At 35.8% G+C, this 23,463-nt stretch overlaps 1 protein-coding gene across 1 annotated transcript in view; it reads right to left on the bottom strand.

Annotated features, from left to right (window-relative positions):
- Positions 1 to 15,072, bottom strand: part of TMEM45A (transmembrane protein 45A) — a 39,306-nt gene extending 24,234 nt beyond the window's left edge. Inside the window, exons 1-3 of the mRNA XM_044666807.1 lie at positions 14,883 to 15,072; positions 8,855 to 9,067; positions 7,381 to 7,565 (exon numbers count right to left, since the gene is read on the bottom strand). Of these exons, the coding sequence (XP_044522742.1) occupies positions 7,381 to 7,565; positions 8,855 to 9,067; positions 14,883 to 15,072 (588 nt within the window). The remainder of the gene's footprint in view (positions 1 to 7,380; positions 7,566 to 8,854; positions 9,068 to 14,882) is intronic.
- Between the last annotated feature and the right edge of the window lie 8,391 nt (positions 15,073 to 23,463).

A 23,463-nucleotide genomic window follows, 5' to 3' on the forward strand; every position in this document is an offset into this window, starting at 1 on the left:
TAAGTGCTTTTTAATTATCTCATTTGATCCTTATGACTAGAAGGTAGGTGATATTCTGATCCTCATTTATTAGATGAAGAAACTGAAGAATTAATTGATTGATTGATATCAATAAATGAAATTAATAAATAATAAATTAATTAATGAAGATTGAGACTGCTCAAGGTCACACAGGTAATAAATGTCTGAGGCTACATTTGAATTCAGGTTTTCTGGACCCCCATACCCATGCTCTGTCCTCTTTGCTATCTAGTTGTGAATCACTCCATTGTTTCTGCTTTCTTGCCTTTTTCTCCTGTTTCCTTCAAAACTGATCTCTGTTGCTTCCTTTCATGCCCCCCAAATTATCTTGTTATTTCTTTGGCATACATTTTATACCTGTATATTTCTCCCCTGAGAACATAAATTCTTAAGGGCAGAGATGGTTTTGTTTTTTTTTCATCTTTGCAGCCTCCGTGCAGTCACTTAATAAATGCTTGCTACTGACTGATTTGAATGACTGATTTCCTTTTTTCAGAATCACTCCAGCTCTGCTCTTTCTCTCACCAGTCTCTACTTCTCAGCCTTTCAACCAGCATTTCTTTCTGTCCAAATTGTCACAACTTTCCTGTTGCCTTAACAGTGGCATCTACCTCCTCCTGTAATCTCCAATAGCCCATTACTTAAGAAAATAAAACTTATACCTTGGCCATAAAATTTTCAGTGACCTAATTGTTGCCATCCTATTGCTGCCCTCATCAATGATCACTGCAAATTGAATGTTCTCCAAGAACTCTTCCCTGATAGCCCAGACCCACCTACATAAGTCATGCTATTTTAAGTATGACTCTGATATCATCACCAATGCAGTTATATAAGATTGCTCGGAGGGCTGTGGTGCTGGCGTCTGTATGTCTGTATCATCATCCAATTAATGTAAATGATATGATGCCTACACCCTCCCATCCAAAGAATAAATGGAATAGGTTGTTAGCAGATACTAAGATAATTATCATGAGGAAAAATGGAATGAGGTATTTGAAGAATCAAAAAAAATGTTAGTCTTGAGTGTATATATCATAAGGAGAATTCTAGGATTGATCAGGTGATAAATCAAGTGATTGGAATAAAAATAATAAAAATCTAATTTAAAACTTATTCAAATGTTAAATGTGTGAACTGAGAACCAATGTCAATTGGTAATAATTGATTCTTGGTCTAGATCAGTGATTCCCAAACTTTTTGGCCTACTGCCCCCTTTCCAGAAAAAAATATTACTTAGCCCCCTGGAAATTAATTTTTTTAATTTTAATAGCAATTAATAGGAAAGATAAATGCACCCGTGGCCATCACTGCCCCGCCCCCAGATCGCTGCAGCATCCACCAGGGGCAGTAGCACCCACTTTGGGAACCACTGGTCTAGATAAATAAAGGTAAGGAAGGAAGAGAGACTAATTAGGAAGGCTAATTTAACTATATTTTTGCAATACAGGGGGAAATGTTTTGTGTGGAAGTAAGATGTTATATAATAGTGGTGAAATAATAATGTAATGGACAATAGAGTGGTTGAGTTAAGGAGGTAATTGATTACTTTCATTTGGAATTGCACCAAAGCTTTTGGGCCCTAAGACCAATGGATAACTACTATCCTTTAAAAGTAAGAAAGTCATACTGCTAGGTATAGGTTCAGGAATGAGCAGTTCTTCGTTCTTTCTCAGCATATAAGAAGGATTAAACTTCTATGTTTAGATTCACAATCTAATGTTTTGGTTAAACTATATTTGCAGTATGTTAAATTCAAAATACATTTTGGATTAAATGATAAAAAAATTAGTGGTAGGATGTGCAGGATTATGAGTATATGTTCATACGTTAATGAAGGGTGGACAGGTGATGATTAATTTTCCCCATTGTGAAGTGATTAATATATATAAGGAGTATAAGGCTGTGATTACTGTATTTACTCCTAAAAGTAGAAGGGAGAAGTTGGACCATGAGAATGATGAAATGATGACTATTGGTTCTCCTAGAAGGTTAACTGATGGTGGTAGAGCTTTGCTAAGAGTCATCAAAAGCATATTAGTGGTAAAATCCTCAGGCAGTGATTACTGTGAATTCATTTATAATTAATATTGGTTAGACAAAATAATATAGAAGATGTAAGGCCATGGACAATTATTAATACCGTAGCCCCTATGGAGCTAAGGGGTGATTATATTAGGGTGTGTGTTATTTAAAATTTCTGGGGTTCCATATAGAGCTATTTGGGGATCATTTGAGCTTTTAAATGACAAACTTCCTGTGGACACTTTGAAACTATATTTTCCATGGTCCAACGGGTTTCCTGTTTTAGATGGCATCTTCAAGGTAAAGCCTGGCTTTAAATATTGGGAAGTCGGGCTTGACTGTCTCTTTTGCTACGCAGACAAGATGAGGGAAGGTAGGGAATGTAATGGCTGAGGTGGCAATTTGAAATTTTTACAGGCATGTGGTCGATTTTATTCTACCAACACGGGCCTAAATAAAATATTAGTTTTCCTCATAATATCAGCCTTTATCATTTTTTAATCGTTACATTTATGGAGACCACATTGGAAAAGTAACTCTCAATTTTTCAGATAGCCTACCAAGCCATGCAACTCTGAGACACCTCCAGATCTTTCCGGGATCCTCAAACCTGCTCTTTTTCCACTCTTGCTCCTCTCCCTATTCTCCCCAGCATCGCCTCTGGGCTGCTTTTCAGGGAAAATGGAAAATGGTTTTAAATGCTACTGGCCTGCTAGTTCTTTTGCCCAGTGCCCAAGGCCTGGTGCCCCTATCCACACTGTTTGAATGCTGGTTTCCTGCTCACCTCTGCCGTTTTTCCTGACTCCTGACCCCGGCCTCTGCTTTTCCTGTTCCAACTGACTCCTGGGATTTCCGAGCACCCCGGCTGCGGCTTAGAGACTGCTTCTGCAGCTGCCTGCCCTCCCCCACTGTCTCCTCATGGCGATCCCAGAGACTGCCGACTGCTGCTTAAGATTTGGGAAGTATGCCCCCCCCCACTCTTGTTAATGACTTTTAACCAGAAAGGAGCTTTTACTCCACTTTTGCGCTCCACGTGTTTCTTATAAAGCCTGACCTAGGCACCCACACACACATAACTTTTCTCTAGACCCTACCCCACTTGGCTTCCACATGAGCACTAGTGTTTACTCTTCAAACAGGAAGTAAAATGGCAAACTTTCTTGGGATTATTTCAAACTCGAAACTCAGGGGAACTTTGAACTATATATCCCTTAAGCTCAGAGCAGAGACTCATTATAAGGACCTTGAATTGAACCACAGGTGGATTTTAAAACCTCAGAACTGAATGGGTTTTATTTCTGTTTTAAAAAGACTCTGTATCTTACTGTATTTTGCTGATTAGTTGTGAATTAATTTTGTCCTTTTTTGTTGATTTTCCTGTTGCACTGAATCATTTTAAGCTAATGAAGTTTTGGCTGCTAGATTAACTCCTTTTATGATTTTATTGTAACTCCCGAATGATGAACAAATCTATTAGTACTGGTGAAAGAGGTTTTTTGACTGAATAGCTTATTATCTGGTACTCAGATTGTATTTCCTGATTTCTTTAAGGTTTCATTTTTTTACTGCATCAATACAAAATTCTGTTATATGTACCATTTATGAACATCTTACACATTTTAAAGTTGTAAATTGCCTTATGTATACTGGATTTACCATCTCACCTATAGGAGCACATGCCTTAAGTTTTTATTCTATCTTGATAATTGTGTACAACCTTGGAGATTTTGATGCCTTGAAAATTTAAGTTGTAATTTTATAAGAGGTTTTAAATTTTACTTTAGATGACTAGTCCCTTCTGTATGAATGATAAGGTTTTTTTATATTTATTTTCAAGAATTGTTGTCTAAAAGAAAAAGGTTTTATATATTTTATTGTGAAGAATTGTTGTTTTATATATATATGTATATTTTTTTTAAACAGGAAGCCAGAAGAGCTTCTGTATGTGTGATGTTAGTCTCTATGTTTTAGACTGCTTTTATCAGAAGGATCTAGAATTCTTAAGGATAATTTAGACCCAGAAGGTTTTTTTTTTAAATCAGATTTTTTTAGGCTCTGCCCCACAATTGCTATGGAGGTAGTAACAGAGTTTGTTAAGAAAGCATCTTAGCCAACGGTTTACTACACCTGTTGAATTTTTAACAAGTGTACGATTTTTTTTAAAACATCATAGCAAGTGATTATAATAGTAGATTGTTGTGTTATTAGAAATTATGGTACTTTATTTGAATGTTCATTGTGAATCTGTTATTTTGTAAAACCCATTTGCACTCACAGCTCATGCAAAGGCTTAACAGGAAATGAATTTCATTTTTGGGTGAAAAAAATTTTCACTAGTTATAAGCTGTATATTTTTTTATTTTTAAAACATTCTTTTATTTTTCTTCCTTACATGTGCAATGCAATATGTGTTCTTTTCTCTCAATTTATTATCCTTGAGAGCATGCATTTTTTCCCTAAATTTTAAATTTTCTTATTGCTTTTCCTTTTAATTTTTTTAATTCGAGCAATTGATTTTTCCTTTTTTCTCATTTGTACTGAAAGTACATTATAATCATTGTTAATCCTTTTTTTTTATTTTACAGTGATATAAAGTTAATGCAAATATATATTTGCTATAATATTAATGCATACCTGAAAAGCCTGGGACTGTGGTAACCTGCCAATTATTGGTAAATATTATGGGACTATGATTTAATGTCTCTCTGTCTGATTCCAGGTGAAGTGTTAAAAAGAGCCACGAGGTCATGGAGACTGACTGAGAATCTGCAAAAGTGCCAAGGAGCAAAAGGCCATTCAGACCATGGATTGAGGAAGTTCTATGCCAATACTGAAGGTTTTGAAACTGAAGTTTGAGTTTGGAGTCGCAGCTTTTCTAACACTTAGAGGCTCAGACTTCCCCTTTAACTTAAATTCCTAGTAAAGCACCTAAGATTGGCTATCATTATGGCTCATTCCCTGAGAAGGTGAAGGCAAATCAGACCAGGGAAAGACATTCCCCTTATTTCTCTTATATATAAAATGGCAACTTTCTGTAGTCAATGGATCCTTAATAGGTAATTGCAAATTGCTTAAATCACTTTTAATTGGGCCTTGATTCAAAGGCCTGTTATAAGTTGATTTTCCTTACATTTTTTGCACATTTTACATTTCATTCACAAGTTAATTTTTTCTTCTTTATTTGAATGTTATTCTTTTTTTTTAATTATTTCTTTTGTCAATTGATTTCATACAACCCCATGACTCAGCCATGCATCCTTAGCTGACCTGAGGTAGGGGTAATGTGTTATTTAGAATTTTCCTCAGGGGGGTGTGTGTTGGTTTTATAATCATAATGTCTGAATTATAATCTATAATGCAAGTTAATTTTAACTCTTTTAGGAGTAATCTCAGGGGGGTAATGTATAATTCTCAGAAGGAAATGTATGTTTTATAATCTATAATGTAAAGTTTAAATTCTTTTGAAAGTAATTTCAGGATAAGAATTTTGCCATCTCCCCAGAATCCAGACAACAACCCATTTTGGTGAAGACACCATGAAGATGCCTGAAGAGCCTTCACTGGATCATGAAGATACAAATTTGAACTTTGGGGTGCAGTTGATTTGAAATATGGGGAGTTGGATGAGTTGAATGCATTTGTTTTTGAATGTACACTCTTATGCCAATAGGGGACTGCCCCAAATTGGCTTTTTGTCAATGTGGCTAGCTTTTATCCTCTTTTCTTTTATCCCCAAATTTCCTGTAATTTAGAAGTTGACTATGGTTTAAGATCCACCAAAAAAGACCAGTCTTTTTCACCGGATCTCGGGGGTAATGTGTTATTTAAAATTTCTGGGGTTCCATATAGAGCTATTTGGGGATCATTTGAGCTTTTAAATGACAAACATCCTGTGAACACTTTGAAACTATATTTTTCATGGTCCAACGGGTTTCCTGTTTTGGATGATGTCTTCAAAGTAAAGCCTGGCATTAAATATTGGGAAGTCAGACTTGACTGTCTCTTTTGCTATGCAGACAAGATGAGGGAAGGTAGGGAATGTAATGGCTGAGGCGGCAATTTGAAATTTTTACAGGCATGTGGTCGATTTTATTCTACCAACATGGGCCTAAATAAAATATTAGTGTTCCTCATAATATCAGCCTTTATCATTTTTAATCATTACAGGTGGCAATAATAACTAGGTCCATGTGGCTTACTGATGAGTAAGTGATTAAGGATTTTTCTTGAAGTCAATACTAAATATTGATTTTAACACAGAAGAGTAGTAAGAACTAGGCAATTGGGGTAAAATGACTTCTCCAGGGTCACATAGCTAAGAAGTGTCTGAGGACAGATCTGAACCCAGGTCCTCTTGACTCCAGATCTGACACTCCCTCTACTGTGCTAACAAACTGCCCCGGGAGGGATATATTTTGAATTGAAGGTGATATAAAGACAACTGATAGCAATATATTTTTTAAGTTGCTCTGGCTGAAAAATCTGTTACTCTGTGATCAATCTGGTAAGAAACCTTTTCTGTAGGAGAAAGAACACTATCCACATCCAGAGAAAGAACTGTGGAACCGGAAATACATTAGAAAAATATATGTTCAATCATGTTGTGTGATGGGGATATGACTAGGGTTTTGATGTTAAAGGATCTCTCTACTGCAGATATGAATAACATGGAAATAGGTTTTGTACAATGATACATGTATAACCCAGTGGAACTGCTTGTCAGCTCCAGGAGTGGGGAGGGAAGAGGGGTTGAAAAAAACATGAATCATGTAACCATGGAAAAATATTCTAAATAAATTTTTTTTAAATTTTAAACCCTTAACTTCTGTGTATTGACTTATAGGTGGAAGAGTGGTAAGGGTAGGCAATGGGGGTCAAGTGACTTGCCCAGGGTCACACAGCTGGGAAGTGTCTGAGGCCGGCTTTGAACCTAGGACCTCCTGTCTCTAGGCCTGGCTCTCAATCCACTGAGCTACCCAGCTGCCCCCTAAATAAAAACTAAAAAAAAAATTTTCTGCAATTAGCTAGGCTGATTTCAGACAACAGAGAAATAATCAATTACCCAGACTTTTTTATTTTGTTTTATTATTGTTATTATTAGTTATTTGTTATTGCTACATTATTTGTTAAAATGATGTTATTATTTATGTTGTTTTGTTATGCTATCAGACTGTAAGATCCTTGAAAGCAAGAACTGCTTCCAACTAAAACCCTATAACCTCCAGGAAGGGGCTGCTTCCTGGCCAATCCCTGGCAAGGATCCCACTGAGGATTCCCAGGACATCCCTTTCCAAATACAAATACTACCTCTATTCAATGGAAGCATTGGCTTACCTGCCAAAACCAGCTACCTTGAAGCAAGACAAAACTTGACCGGAGGAGCTCTAAAACTATATTGCTCCGAAAGAAGAATTCCAGGAATATGAAGATTGCTGCACCAATGATGGATAGGAAAAGCAGCTGATGAATGTAGATGTCCAACATCTCTCGGCCATGGGTGTGGAAGTAAAAGATAAAACCTGATGGATGAGAGAAAGATGTTTTTGACTTGAACTGAAATCAAAGCTAATCTTTATTATGTAGTTTAGAGTTTGGAAATTTTAAGAAGAAACAAAAAACAATAGAAAGAAGATTAAATGTGAAGTCAAGAGACCCAAATTCAAATCTTGGTCTTGTCATTTTCTGGGTAAGTCTTTTCATATGTGAAGAGTGGTTTTGTTGTTAAGTCATTTCCATCATGTCCAGCTCTTCATGACCCCATTTACAGTTTTTTTTTTGGCAAAGATAATGGAGAAGTTTGTCTTTTTCCTTCTCCAGCTCATTTTACAGATGAGGAAATTGAGGCAAACAGGTTAAAGTGACTTTCCCAGAATCACACAGCTTGATTTGAACTCATGAAGATGAGTTTTCCTGACTTCAAGCCTGGCACTCCACCAACTGGGCCACCTCATAAAAAAAAGGGAGTTGGACTAAAATATGGTCCCTTTCCAGCTCTAAATGTAGAAATGAATAATGCTGCTCTCTCTCATAGGACTACACTGAGAAATCAACTGAATCGACAGCTTTCATTAAGGGCAAAATATTTCTTCAATCATAAAATTAAGAAGCTGGACTAAATGTCCTCTGAGAGCTCTTCTAACTTTAATGTATAATTGTATGTATGCATGTAGATGTCGATTGTATAGCTATATACACATATGGGTATATAAATATATTTATATGTATTTATATATTTTTATCTTACATGTATATTTTATAAATACAAATATGGAGCTAACTAAGAGAACATTGTACACAGAAAGTGAAACACTGTGGAACAATTGAATGTAATGGACTTTGCTACTAGTAGCAATGAAATGATCCAAGACAATTCTGGGGGACTTATGAGAAAGAATGCTATCCACATTGAGAGAAAGAACTGTGGGAGTAGAAATGCTGAAGAAAAACATATGATTGATCACCTGTTTATATGGGTACATGATTAGGGGTTTTGGTTTCAAAAGACTTCTCTATTGTAAAAATGAATAATATGGAAATAGGTATCAAGTGATAACATTTGTACAACCCAGTGGAATTGCTTGTCCGCTCTGGGAGGGGGGAGGGAAGAGAGAAGGGAGAGAAAATGAAACATATAACCATGGGAAAACATTTTTAAAATAAAAATAAACAATAAAAAAGCAATAAAAAATAAAATAACACAAAGACACGTGTGTCTATATATACGTATGTATGCATTTATAAATATATGTATGTGTGCATATATAGAGAGAGAGAAGGTAGATGAAGGGAAATACCCCCTTAGACTTACCCTCCACAAAAAAGGCATTTGAGAGCATCATCTTGCTTAAGGAAACTGGCAGTGTATGGGTGGTGAAGCACAAGATGTCAATCAGTCCAGAGAGTCCAAAGAAGAAGTACATGGTTGCATGCTGCCAACCCATGAGGTGATCCCAATGTTTCTCTTCATAGTTGTACAAGTTCAGGTGGGGCCCATCAGGAACAAACTGTTCTGCTGTCATGCCTTCATGGGAGCAAACAAACAAAACAAAAATTAGAGGCCCTTCCAAGACCTGGCCAATAATAGAAGATGATCCCAGTTCATGAATCCCACACTTCATCCCTCTCTGAACTGTCCCTTAGAATGGGCAAGGCAGGAGCTCTTCACTAGTGTCTCCCCTTCTACGCATCCTGTTACCATGGATAAATGCATGGTTCCTCTTCCTTTAAGCAAATAATACTGTTCCAATATAAGAGAAAAGTACTTCGCTGATTTGGGGCAAGGCACTTACTGACTTTACAATGATGGTCTAAAGCAAAGGTGTCAGACTCACAAAGCCACAACATTCCCAGAGTGCTGCCCAATCCAGATTAAAATGTAACTGAAAAATACTTAACAAAATAAATGAAAGTAAAATAAAAGAGATAACATTAATATGTTGTTTTCTAAGACAACATATGGCCCAGGGGGATTCTTAGAATGGTTGTGTCCCCCTTATTTTAAGTGCCCTTCTTCTATTTGAATTTGGCACCACTAGACTATAGAATGCTATGGTTCTAAGATTCAAGGCAGCAGGGTACCATGGAAAAAGTAACAAGAGTAAATGAAAGAGCTGGGATTGGAACCCACCTCTTCTTACTCCATTAAGTTATAGATAGGTTGGGTTCTGCAAGGGTAGAAGGAATTCCTGCATGGATAAAATCACAGTTGCTTCAGAAATTTGCACTATAAATGTCAGTCATTATAGTAAAATCCTAGGAGCATAGATTTAGAAATGAAAGGGACTTAAAAGAGCAAATATTCATTATAGTGCATTATTATTTGCCATCTATGTATAAGTTTGGCTCTACCAGGCTGGCCCTAGAGAGGCTGATATTGTCTTCTGTGCATTTTGCATTAAGATAACTTCTACTAGAGGAAAGATAAAGCCAAACTGTGGTAGGATGGTTCAGAGAATTTGTTTTCTCCAGATATGAACAGCTATGAAAGAACAGGGATGGCCCAATCAATTACATGAATGCAAGTAAAAAATATTTATAAAAAAATTTTATAAATTGTTTCCTCCCAGATGCTGTTGGGTCTAATTATTATGTAGAAATCAAAAGAGATGCTTTTATCTCTTTTTTAAAGTACTTTTTATTATTATGAATGTAGTCAGTAGCAACTAATAAAAACATATCCCTATACAGAGAAAAACCAAAAAGGAAACCATAAATCTCTGCTATATACACTTTGTTTTTTAGTGTAGAATTCAAATTTTACATGGTTCAAACACTGCTAATGTCCTCTTCTGACCTTTCTTCAGCTTTCTCTTGTTTATTTTTTAATGATTTATCCACAGCCTTTCTTTTCTTCTTTTTTCTTTTTAGCATTACTGTCACTGATACCCATTGCACTCCATTTCTTTCTGACAAAAAGTCTCTATAATAAGTATAGTCACAGAAAACTAGGCTATGCATTGGCCATATTAAAAATATATCCATTTTTTGCCTAAACTTTTTTTATTTATAAAGCATCTATTTTCTTCTTCCCATCTTCCAATTTTTTTTAAATCTGTAATAAATATGCACAAAGCAAAACAAATTTCTGTATTATCTAAACTCACAAATGTATTTCTCATTCTGCATATTTAGTATATCACTTCTCTATCCAGAAATGGGTATCATTCTTTGTCACTGGTCCCCTGAAATCATGATTGATTACAGCATTGATTAGCATTCTTAAGCCTTTTAATATTGTTATTTTTACAGTTCTATTTTATAAATTGTTCTCCTGGTTGTGCTAACTTCACTCTCCAACTTCATTTAAGTTTTCTCAGATTTCCCTGAAACCATGTCCTTCATTATTTCTTTTAACACAAGAGTATTCCATTGCATTCATATACTATAATTTAATTATCCTCTCCCTAATTAATGAATAGTCTCTTGTTTTCCAGTTCCCTGCCACTATAAAAAGAGTTGTTATAAATATATCTCTACATTCGAACCTATATTTCTTTAATTTTTTGTCAGGAATAGACAAAGTGGGGGTATTTCTGGATCGAAGGGTATGAATAGTTTAGTAATTTGGGAGGTATAGCTCCAAACTGCTTTCCAGAATGGCTGCTTAAGGACATTAATGTGCCCATTTTCCCATGACCCCTCTGACATCTGTCATTTTTCTTTTATTTGCCAATCTAATAGTAGAAAGAGGGACCTTAGAATTGCTTTCATTTGCAATTTTCCAATTATTACTGATCTGGAACATTTTTAATATGGCTATAGATAGTTTAAATTCTTCCTTTGATAGTGCCTGATTATATTCTTTGATCTCTTATCAAGTGAAGAAGGTCTCTTATTCTTATTCAGTTGAACCAATTCCATAAACACACATACATATACATATATCCTTATATAGATAGATTGACACCTAGACACCTAGACATCTAGACATCTAGGTAAAAATCCTTTAGCAGAGAAACCTCTTGCAAACATGTTTTCCCAGTTAACTTTTCCTTCTAATCTTAGTGAATTAGGTTTGCTTGTGCAAAAGTTTAAAATGTTTTTGTAATCAAAATTGTCCATTTTATTTTCTGTAGTCTTCTATATCCCTTGTTTGTTCATGAATTCTTTCTCTATTCAAAGATAGGAAAGGTAGGTTCTTCTTTGTTCTAATTTGTTTTTGATGTGACCTTTTACATCTAGGTCATATATCTATTTGGAGCTTATCTTAGTATTGTATAAAATGATGGTTTAAACCTAATTTCTGCCAGATTGCTGAACTACTCTCTGACAATTTTGGACAAACAGTGTGTACTTAGCCCAGTAGCTTGCATCTTTGTGTTTAGTAAACACTAAGTCAATAGGTGTGTTTACTTCAGTATGTTGTGTCCTTAATCTACTCCACTGATAAACCATTCTATTTTTTAACCAGTACAAAATAGTTTTGATCACTGCAAAGCAGAAGTCAGTCATTAAGTACTCAACTCATAATTTGAAATCTAATTCTTGTACATCCCTTTCCTCACATTTTTTCATTATCCTCCTTAAGATTCTTGATCATTTGTTCCTCCAAATGATTTTTGTTAAACTTTCTAGTACTATAAAGTACCTTTGGTAGTTTGATGTGGCAATGAATCTGTAAATTAATTCAAGTCTTCTGTCATTTTTATTCTAATGACATGCCTTCAATCACGAGAAATTCATCTCTCTCTTTATTCCTTAGACATATAGTTCTGTAAAAAGGATTTCATAGTCATATTCATATAATTCCCATGGAAGTCTTTGTAGCTAGACTCAAAGATAGTTGATGCATTATACAGTTTTTTTCTCTCTTCTTGCTAAATTATGTTGGTAATATAGAGAAAAGATGATTGAGTTTAGTTTATATCCTAAAGGTATTAAATGTTTCAATTAATTTTAGTTGAATTTCTAGGGTTCTCTAAGTAAAGAAGCAAGTCATCTCTAAAAGTGATCATTTTGTTTCCTTTTGATCTATATTTGTTTCCTTGATTTCTTTTTCTTGACTTATTTAGATAGCTACCATTCCTAGAACTATGTCAAATGATAGTGTTAACAATGGATATCTGGTTTTTCCTTGGTCTTATGGGAAAGTCCTCTTGTAGAAACTTGGGAAGCCTTGTATAAACTGATGGAGTGAAGTAAGCAGAACCAGAACAGTTTTTATATTTATAACAGTATTATAAAGTTAGATAACTTTGAAAGACTTAAGAATTCTGAACATAGCATCAGAATAAGTAGCATTCTAAGGGCTTCTTGACAAATGAGTGAAGGAATTAGGGTACAGAATGAGAAATATATTTTTTTGGACATAGTCACTATGGGAATTTATTTTTAGCTTGACTATGTACATCTATTATAGGGATTTTTTTCCCCAATGGGAGAGTCGAAGTGGGAGAATTTAAAAATAGATTTTTATTCATTGAAAAATATGCAATTTAATTTTTTAAAAATATATTTTTATATTTCTCCATTACACATAATACTAATTCTATGTTTTAGGTGGATACAACTTATTTTATTTAAAAAATGGTCATTTTATTTCAATACTTAATTTTTTTTAAGATAAATGGGTATTATATCAAAAGCCTTTTCTGAATTTACTGATATAATCATGGATTTCTTTATTATTAATATTTTTTTTACATGTATAGGGACTTGGATATCAACTAGACTTGCAATTTAATTGTTGTAGGTAACTTGTGGATAAGAAAACTGCCTCTACTAATACAGGTCAACCCCCTTTCCAGCAACTTCTAATCTTAAAGAATTATCTAGAACAGTTAAGAGAATATATGACTTACCCACAGTCACAAAGCAAATATGTGTCAGAAGTGGTACTCAAACTCAGGTTTTTCTGCCTTCGAGGTCAGTTCTCTATCCATCATACCACCCAACCTCTCAATTTTATGTTCATATTTTTCATAAATTAAACCACACTTGCATTCCTGGCATAAATCCAACTATGTCATAATGTATATATACTCTTTTTAACACCCTCTTTGCTAATATTGTATTGAATATTTTTACCTTGACATTCATTAGAGATATTGATCTATCCGATTTCTCTGTTCTTGGTTTAGTTACCAAGACCACATATGTCTAAAAGAATAAGTTTGATTCGTGTTCACTTTAGCAGCATATATACTTAAAAAAATAGTAAGTTCGATAATAAGTTTTTCTCTATTATTGCAAATAATGGATGTAATATTAGAATTATAGCTGGGTGAACATCTGATAGAATTACATATAAATCCATCCAGCCCTGAAGTGTTTTCTTTGAGAGTTTCTTTTGGGATTTTTCAGTGTTTTTCCTGAGATCTAGTTATTTAAATTTGTTATTTCTTGTTTTGTTTTTCTGGATATTCATTTGTAGATATTCATCCATTTCATTAATCAATTTTTCTGGTAAATAATTGAACAGAGCAGTTTCTAATGATTTTCTTTACTTTCTTTTCCCTTTACAAATTTACCCTTTTCATTTATGATATTGGTGACTTGGTTTTGCTCTTTTAACAAAACCAAATTGGATAATGGTTTAATCTATGTTATTGGTTTATTTTCCAAAAAATAAGCTTTTTATTTTGTTGATCATTTCAATTATTTGGTCTTTTTTTTAAGGGGATTGTTTTATGTTTTTGATTTGGTTTGGTTTGCTTGTTCATGTGATCAAAAATAGCCAACATTAAGGTCATGAGCAAGCCATTTCTCTGGGTGTTAGCTTTTTCATCTCCAAGCTAAGTATAGTAAAAATGCTTCCTGCACAGTATTGCTATGACAATCAGATAGTACTTCAGTCAAGGAAAAATGATGTAAGCTCCCAAGAAGTATCCTGAGAATCTGCATATTAGAAATGTCATCCACTAAATTCCTAAAAACTAAATAAGAATCAACAGGAAATGGATGAAGCTATTCAACATCAGAAGTCTCCTCCCTAGTCTACACCCATTTACAATTTTATCAGTTGTAGGGAGCTCTACCATAAGGACTTTCCATCCTCCTATGCAAATTAGCACCTATTCATTAACATCTAAATGACTTGTTTAGTTTGTAAATATATCAGTTATGGGTCTAGAGGAAACCAGGGAAGAATGAGGAGAAAGGTTTGGTCTCATAGATCATGAAGGGATGATCTGAACTTTTATACTCAACTGCAACAATTAAAACTACAATTTGTTGCTCAAGGTTTGATTCGACAGTAATAAAAAGAGGCAATTAAAAGAAAATGTCCATCTTTCTACCAAAAATGAATAAATAAGAGATTCACATTCTCTTGAATCCAATCCTGAATTTGGACGCCCAAATGGAAAAAGTGGGAATCTGAGAAATGAACAATTTACCAAATAAAGACATGGAGATTTTGATCAGGCCCTCGATAATTTCCAAACGTTGAAATCCTGCTCTGGATCCAAGGAAACAGGTCTTCTTGTTCTTTTTGCAGACATACTTTAGTATGTACTTCACACTCCACCAAAAACCAAAGAAAAGGAAAAAGCTTCCAGGGATAGCATGACCTCTGAAACTCCCCATCCTATACTAGTACTGCAGAACCTAGAGGGAAAAAGTAAAACAACATCCATGTCATTTCTGAAAGCAATTCAGGTATCATCCATTACTATAAACAATGAAGGAGTTTGATTATGTAACCCAGGAAGATCCTGGAATTTTCTTGTCAAGAGAATATTTTGCTACTATTAAACTTGTTCAAGCCATTAGTTATTCAGGTTTTTTTTTAAGCTTTTAACTATACATTTTTATTGATATTTTTTGTGTTTATATCAATTAACAGTTCAAAGGAAATGGCACAGTGCAGTATTTTCTGTTTTAATACCAACTGTAAGGCAAAAAAAAGGGCAAGGGCTAAGCAAATGGGGTTATGAAAGTTCTCTCTCCCCCTCCTGGGTTAGCCCCCTACCCCAGATCTTTGGGTTTTGTAATACTTGATCATCAGGGCCCCTTCTAGGTTCTCAGAAAAGAATGCTAGAAACAATGGAATCTTGGGGTGTCTCTCCTCTGAGTCTTGACCAAACTAGAGTCTGCCCCACTCGCATTGGTTGCTACTCCTGGGGACTTCCAACATCTTCACTGGACATTTACTGTTGTAAATCCAGGAGTTCTTTTGGGGATGTGCTGGAGTATGTATATGAGAGAGTTGGTCAGCCTGCCTCCATTCAGGCAGCCATCTGGCCACTATAGACAATTTTTTAAAACCTACTATCTGTCTTGGTATCATTTTAAGAGTGGCAAAGGCTAAACAATCAGATTAAGTGACTTGTCAAAGCTCACACAGCTAGGAAGTATTTGAGGTTAGATATAAACCCAGATCCTCTTGACTCCAAGCCTGGCACCCTGGACACTGTGCCACCACGCTGCCCCTTTTCCGTCTAAATTGTACCATCGTCCAGTTGCCCTCACCACAGACAATTAATAAACAATCACTGAGCTGAATTGCATTTGAGTTTACATCAAAGGTTAACACTGAGTTAACAAGAAGGAAGGAATAATTTGCAATGGCATAGACCGAGTAAGGCTTTGTTAGAATATGAGATTTGAACTCGAAAGATATCTTTCCATAGGGGAGAGTTAACAAACTCACAGAGATGGGAAAATGGAGGACGTGTTCACTAAACAGTGAAATGTTGGATAAGCCAGTTTAACTGAAGCCCTAAATATATGTAGGGATAGTAATTATAACAGCTAACATGTACTTTGTATGAATTACCTGATTTAATTCTCTCAATAATGCTGTGAGGTAGGTGCAATTATTATCTCTATTTTACAGATGACAAAATATAGACGAAGAGAGGGAAAGTAATTTAACCAGGGTTGGCCAGGTGGTAAATGTCTGAGGGAGTATTCGAAATTCACCTCTTGAGAGACATGAGACTGTTAAAGGTAGATTAGAACAAGATTGTGGATAAGTCTGAGTGTTAGGCTAAAAAATTTAGACTTTAGCAAAAAAAAAAAAATCTATGGACAGTTTTTGGACAATGATATAAGATGATTAGATCCATGTATTAAGAAGATAAATCTTTCATCAGGACAGAGGATGAACTAGTACAGAGGAGAAATGTCAAGATTGTACTACATTATACCAGACCTGAGGACAAAGATCTAGATAAAGCTTGTCGGGCTGTAGGGAAAGAAAACAGGGGGAAACATAACAAAGAGCTGGCATTTATCATTATTATTATAATTATTTATACACTATGGCTTAAGATGTTAAAGATTATCAGGATCAGTGTTGAAGAGTTAGTTCAAAGCAATTACATACTTAAAAGATTCAATTCATAATCATTTTATGGTTTTCTAGCATCTCGTCTATTGTCCTGAACTGTTAAAGCCTACATTAAAGAAATGGTTTATGATACCAACCCTCATTTCCTTTTCTGACAGGTTTATAAGATCAGGGGAAATCCATATACAGTTGGTTTTAGCAAGGCATTTGATGAAATCCTTCATTATTCTTATGCACAGAATTAGAGACATTGTATTTGTTGGGAGTATTTCATGAAAATCATATAGCTCATTTTGTAATAAGAGATGGGAACACCTTTACCTGAGAAAGAAAAGACTTCCTGGCCTTGACCTGCGGACAATAATAACAAGGCCTGAATCAAACCCTAATAGCAGCCTTAAGAAGACAAGTTGCAACTATAACTGACAAGTCATATAAGACAAAGCAAGGAAGACAAAATTATAGCTATACCCTGGAGAGAAGGAGACATTGCCACAGCCTGTCATCAGGCTTAATGCAAGTTTGTTTTTGTATTTGATTAGATGTGCATTTTAAGCTATTAAAATTTATATAATATTTGTTTCTAAATTCTCTCCTTAAACACTACCTGTATGTGGCCCTGGGCAATTCCCTTCTCTGCTCTGCCTCAGTTCCTTTATCTGTAAAATAAGGAAACTGGACTAGTAGGTAGTGTCAAACACCATGTTCCCTATTTACTTAGAAAACCACGAATTAACATCATGTTGTTTTGTAAGTGTTTTGTTTTGGGTTTTGTTTTTTTTGTTCTTATATGCTTCCCAATTACATTTTTTTAAGCTTTTTTTTTTTTAATTTTTTTAAACCCTTAACTTCTGTGTATTAGTTCCTTGGTGGAAGAGTGGTAAGGGTAGGCAATGGGGGTCAAGTGACTTGCCCAGGGTCACACAGCTGGGAAGTGGCTGAGGCCAGATTTGAACCTAGGACCTCCCATCTCTAGGCCTGGCTCTCAATCCACTGAGCTACCCAGCTGCCCCCCAATTACATTTTAATTTGGTTCTGGCAACCTTCAAGAGTTTTACCTGCTGTGAATAGGCAGCACCTCTCAAGTCTGGGGTTCATAACCTATACAAAGGCAAAGGAAAGACAGAATATTGTATGTAAAGAATAACAAGAAGGTCAGCTTGAAAAAATGAAATGGAAGCAGATAACGGGAAGGAGTGGGGGAGGAAATATTTGGAGTGAAGGTTTTCTGAAAAGGCTCTCATTTCCAAGATATATTAAGAACTAATCCAAAATTATAAGATTATAAGAAAAAAGAACCATTGAAGAAATGAGTAATAGACAAAGGATAGAAACTCTTTCTATAGATATAGTTATATAGATATACATCCATATATGTGTATATACATGTATATACAAACACACACGCATGTATCTAGGTATATAACACATATTGGGAGGGAGGGGTTTTAAATGCCAGCACTTAAGAGAGAAGAATTAATAGAATATATATTGTACCTTGACTGCAACCAAGAAATTAACAATAAGAGCAAAAAGTATTATACACCCAGAAAATAACTGCTTTTTAAAGCATCAACATAATGAGGACCATATGGGAAATATTATGTTAAAGTCAATATGCTAGAGGTGGGGTGGTCAGTAAATAATGAGTGTTAGAGACCTATACAATTATTTGCAACTTCTTGTTTCAGCTTTCACACTCAGTTTTTTCCTTGAGTTCTCATTCATAAAGCTTATCAAATGTGATTTTAATTAAAATCTATAATAATTCAATAAGATCTGGGTGAGAAACCATAAATTCTAACACAAGTAAGAGAACTTATTTTTATCTCTTACTAGTAAATGCATGGATAATGGCTGATTTTCAATATTTCCCCTCTGCATAACCACAGATCATTTAGTCTATCCTTCTGCCTTAAGGAAAAGGATCAAGCATTTAAGTGTCTAATATGTGCCAGACACTGTTAGGCATTTTACAAATATCATTAAGGCAGGATTGAACTTAAACCCTCTCAAAGTTTCATCCCCCATCTCCAGAGAAAAGAGATTCACAGAACCTCAGAGTTGGAAGATACCCAAAAGTTAACTAGACTATTCTCTAATTTGGCAAGAGCTCCCCTCAAGAACTTCTAAAAATTGGCCATTCAAATTTGCACAAAGATTTCCAGTAGGAAGGAACCGAGAGCTACCTCAAAAAGGCAGCCTCCACTGCTTTTGGACAAGCTTTCGTTTTCAAAATCATTCTCTTCTACTGAGGCAAAATGTGCCTCTCCACAATTTATACCCATTGCTTCCAACAATACCCTCCTTGGTAATATATTCAAAGCTCTCAGCCAAAAGGGCAAATAACTTATAAGAATATAAGTTCTTTCTCTCTACCTCCCAACTTTACTATGGGAAAAAACCAACCCTATTTATTCAAATAACATCTGCCACAACACAGCACTTTGAACAGTTCCTCACAGACAAGCACATACAATTTTAAATGAAATTTTGTCCAGTTATTTTTTTAACCTTCACTTATTCATTTCATTGTCTTCACTGGCTGCCCCATGGCATTCCATCCCCAATGTCTCCTCACCAATGTGAAAGTGCAGCAGGATTCCTTTGTCAAAATTTATCTTCACAATTCCTTCCAAAATAACTCCATCTCTTCTTCCAAGAGATTGAAATGGCACCAGTGATAAGGAGTGAAAACAAAGGATAACCAGTCCTAATTCTAAAATCCCAACTCTGGCTTTTCATAAATTGAACTGAAGTGCTCCTGTTTTCCAAGAAGGAAATTAAACAGGTAAGTCTGCAGAATGTGTCCCAATGCTGAGCATGGCTTCATATGCAAAGTGAACAACCCTTGAAACATGCTACCTTCATTACTGAACTGGGCCAAAAATCACTCCTAAATCAAACTCATCCTCCTAACCAGGGTCTATAAGGCTTCAAGCAACAATGATGAATCCTAAAAAACAAAGCTAACAGTGCAGACTGACCTGTAAAGCACTTGTGACAGGAGCAATCAGACTGGAGACTAAGACAAAGGGAAGTATGGCAGATTTCATGAATATCAGTGAGAGGTGGGTTGAGTAGGTGGTGCCTAAAGCTAGCAAGACTCATTTTTCCGAGTTCAAATCTGACCTCAGACACTTACCAGCTGTGTGACCCTGGGCAAGATTCTTAAATTGCCTATGTTTCCTTACCTGTGAAATGAGCTAGAGAAAGAAATGGCAAATTACTCTAGGATTTTTGCAAAACAAACCCCAACTGGAAACATGGAGAGTCAGAAATGACTCAACAACAACAAGAGGAGGCAATAAAAATGATAAAATAAATATGAATAACAATATGTAAATATAAATAATATAATACAAAACATAAATAGACACTATAATAAAAGGAAAAGAAAAAACTCTTTCATAAGAAGGAATCAAGTTTCCCATAGAGGAACAGACTATCCTAACCTTCTCTAGATAGGGTATACTCAACATGGGGAGTTGGGAGCTACATTTGAATCCTGCCTCAGATTCTTACTAATTGTACAATCATAAGTGAGACACAAAACTTCTCAAAGCCTGAGTTTCTTCCTGTGAAAAACTCACTACCTCCCTAACCAAGTTGTTGTGAGGAAACTGTTTAGATCATCTGATCTAATCCCCTTATTTTACCATTGTGGAAACTGAAGTCCAATGAGTTTAAATGCCCAGCCTAAAGTCCCTGAGGTAGAAAGTTGCAAAGCCCCCTACAATACTAATATTAGTATTAATAGTAACGTTAGTGGCTGCATTCAAGGCTAAAGGATGAGAGTGTCATCCAAATTCTGTATTTCTCTCTCTCTTTTTTTTTAATGTATAACAAAGGACTAGCCAATAAACTTGGGCCCTATAAGCATCTATAGATTGCCACCGATGCAGCTTCCCACGTGGAATAGGCTGGGGACGTTATGTCTCACTAAGTATGATGACATATAATGGAAGTACCTTGGAGAGAGTGTAGCTTTTCTGCAGCTGGTTTCTGGTCTAGTTATCACAGAGTGGACAATAGCCTGGTTCTATGACAATAGATCAATAGCCTGGATCAATAGACTGGCTGGATCTGTGACAGAAATTGAAAGTCTGGACTCTTATGCTATTTAACATGACCATCCGACTCTCCTCCTGAATGCTTCTGTCCAAGCCCAGTGGATGGCCAAGTATGAGGGAACCGAGTCTTGGCATGATATTTACAGTAATCTGCTAGCATCCCAAATGGATTAGAATCGATTCTGACCAAAGCTGACATTCCATTTACCCAAGCTTGGCTCTGAGAATACCAGGGTCAGAACTTTCATTTCCTTGTTGACTTCAGCAATATTTTCAGGGAATTCTAAAAGTTACTTCAGTGTATCCGCAGGCGTGGATAGCTTTAGCCACTCAGTCCTCCACAGTAGAAACCTTCAAGAAGCTACATGTACTTTCTTCAAATGTTTCTCTTAGAATAACTGGAGTGCAACAATTATTTGTGCTTCACCTACTAGGACAGGAGTGTAGTCTACATTTCCATTTTTCACAATCACCCCTGTTCAAAGGCCAGTGAATCTAACCAACATCCTTTTCCCAAAGCTTGATCTATTATCTTGAGCTCCTGTGTCACCAGACTTTTATTCTCTACCTATGTGCATGTATCCTACATTTAACCACAACTCTAACAGAAAGATGGACTGACTTTCTGGTTTCCTTCTAGTGGTGATGTTTATGACACATACTGGCACACTTACCCTCTTAGTACTCTAGGAAACTATAAAATTCTCAGTGAGAATGAATCATTTTTCCAGGTGGGATGGATTGGTTCATGGGTCCATTTTTCCCTACAGGTCCTATAAGCTCCTTTAGTTGAGTCACCATTTAAAGGCTGTTTCCCTGTTTAGACCTTTAATATTTTTATGATCAGGTAAATGTCTTCTTGTGGTTAGAATTAACTATATGACAAATGAGACATTCTAGACTCATCATATACATACTTAAATGATTTCATGTAATCCATCAGTTTGTAGGTCTGTATTCATTTCAGGGCAATGACAATCTTCATAATTCCTTTTAACGTTCAAAGAAACAAAAACAAATCTTCATGGCTCTGGGGCTACTTGGGCCATCTTCAGGGGATACTAACGTCTTACTACTAGTCTGGATAAATGGTGGTTCACCCATGATAGGAGCTAGGATAGCAGTTTTCCTCTTTCTTCTTCTTTACAATATTTCTACCAAATTCAATCAAGGCTATTGCTGCTGTTTGGCCAGGGCCAGAGAATAATTTGAGTTTATTTATGCATTCAAATTATGTGAGTCCAGGCTCTGATTTTCTTACATCCCTCCCATAGGGAGAGAGAGGGAATAAGCCCATGATTTCATTTAAGGAATTCCTGGATAAGCAAACTCCTACTACCAATGCAGGTCAGAATTTTCACACCAACTGAGAATCTTAAAGAGTCTCTTAAAGCTCTGTAAGGTTAAATGATTTGCCCAGGGTCACACACACACAGCTGGTATGGGTCAAAAACCAGGATACAAACCCAAGTTTTTCTGCCTCTGAAGCCAACTCTCTATCCACTGTGTCACACTAACATTTTTTCAATAATAACTGATATTTATAAAGTCCTCTGAGGTTTATGAGGCACTTTTATGTATGATATTTCAACCATCCCTCACAATAACCCTCTTAGCTAGGTACTTATAGATACCACTGTTCCCAGTTTATGTATGAGAAAATTAAGAAATATATGAGAAAATTGATCTTGGATAAGCCATTTACCCATAATCACACCACTAGTAAGGCACAGAGGCAAGATTTGAACCTGGTCTTCCTAACTAAATCCTTCACTCTACTTATTGTAACACAAAGTAATGGGAATGTGCACATATCTCATGAATTCCTTAATATCTAGGGTCACACTGATCACCGAACAGAAGATACCAAAACTAGAACCCAGCAAAGGAAGACAAAATGGGGTTTTCCCCCCACTCATCCTTGGCTGGCATTCATCCGTGCACTTTCACAATTCTGGCCATGGCCAGGGCTCTCTGAAAGACCTAATAAGGGTGAAATACTTCTTTTGCCAGTAAAATTTCTCATTCAGTCATTCCCAATAAACTGTGGAGGGGAAAGGCCTATGATTGGCTGGTGTGGCAATAACAGGATATCCAAACATTCTACAAGTTCCATCCAAAACACTTCAGGGGAGCCCTCCTGGTACTCTAACTGAAGCCAACCATAGCAAGGTGGATCACGTATTGGCCGAGAATAATAAAGAAAGCTTTTATTGAAACACTTGCCAGATTCCACACTACCTTTCAGAAATGCTAGCCAGTGCTCTCAGGGCTTCAGGCAACATGATAAAACTGAGTATGATGCATTGATGAGAACAAACAAAGACAGAGGAAATATGTTCTAATTCCCCTGCGGGAATGTGAATTTGATATAGCTGTGTCACACTGTTCCCTGTGCTAGTTGGATCACGTCTGAATTGTGAGTTTTGGCTTTATGGTAATAGTGTGTTCGTTTTATTTTATTTTTTAAACCCTTACATTCTGTCTTATTAACAACTCTTAAGTCAGATGGGCAGGAGCTAGGCGAACGAGGATAAGTGACTTGCCCAGAGTCATACAACTAGTATCTAAAGCCATATCTAAATCCAGATTTTCTCTGGCACTCTATCC

Source organism: Gracilinanus agilis, chromosome 3, assembly GCF_016433145.1.
Source record: "Gracilinanus agilis isolate LMUSP501 chromosome 3, AgileGrace, whole genome shotgun sequence".
Taxonomy (NCBI): domain Eukaryota; kingdom Metazoa; phylum Chordata; class Mammalia; order Didelphimorphia; family Didelphidae; genus Gracilinanus; species Gracilinanus agilis.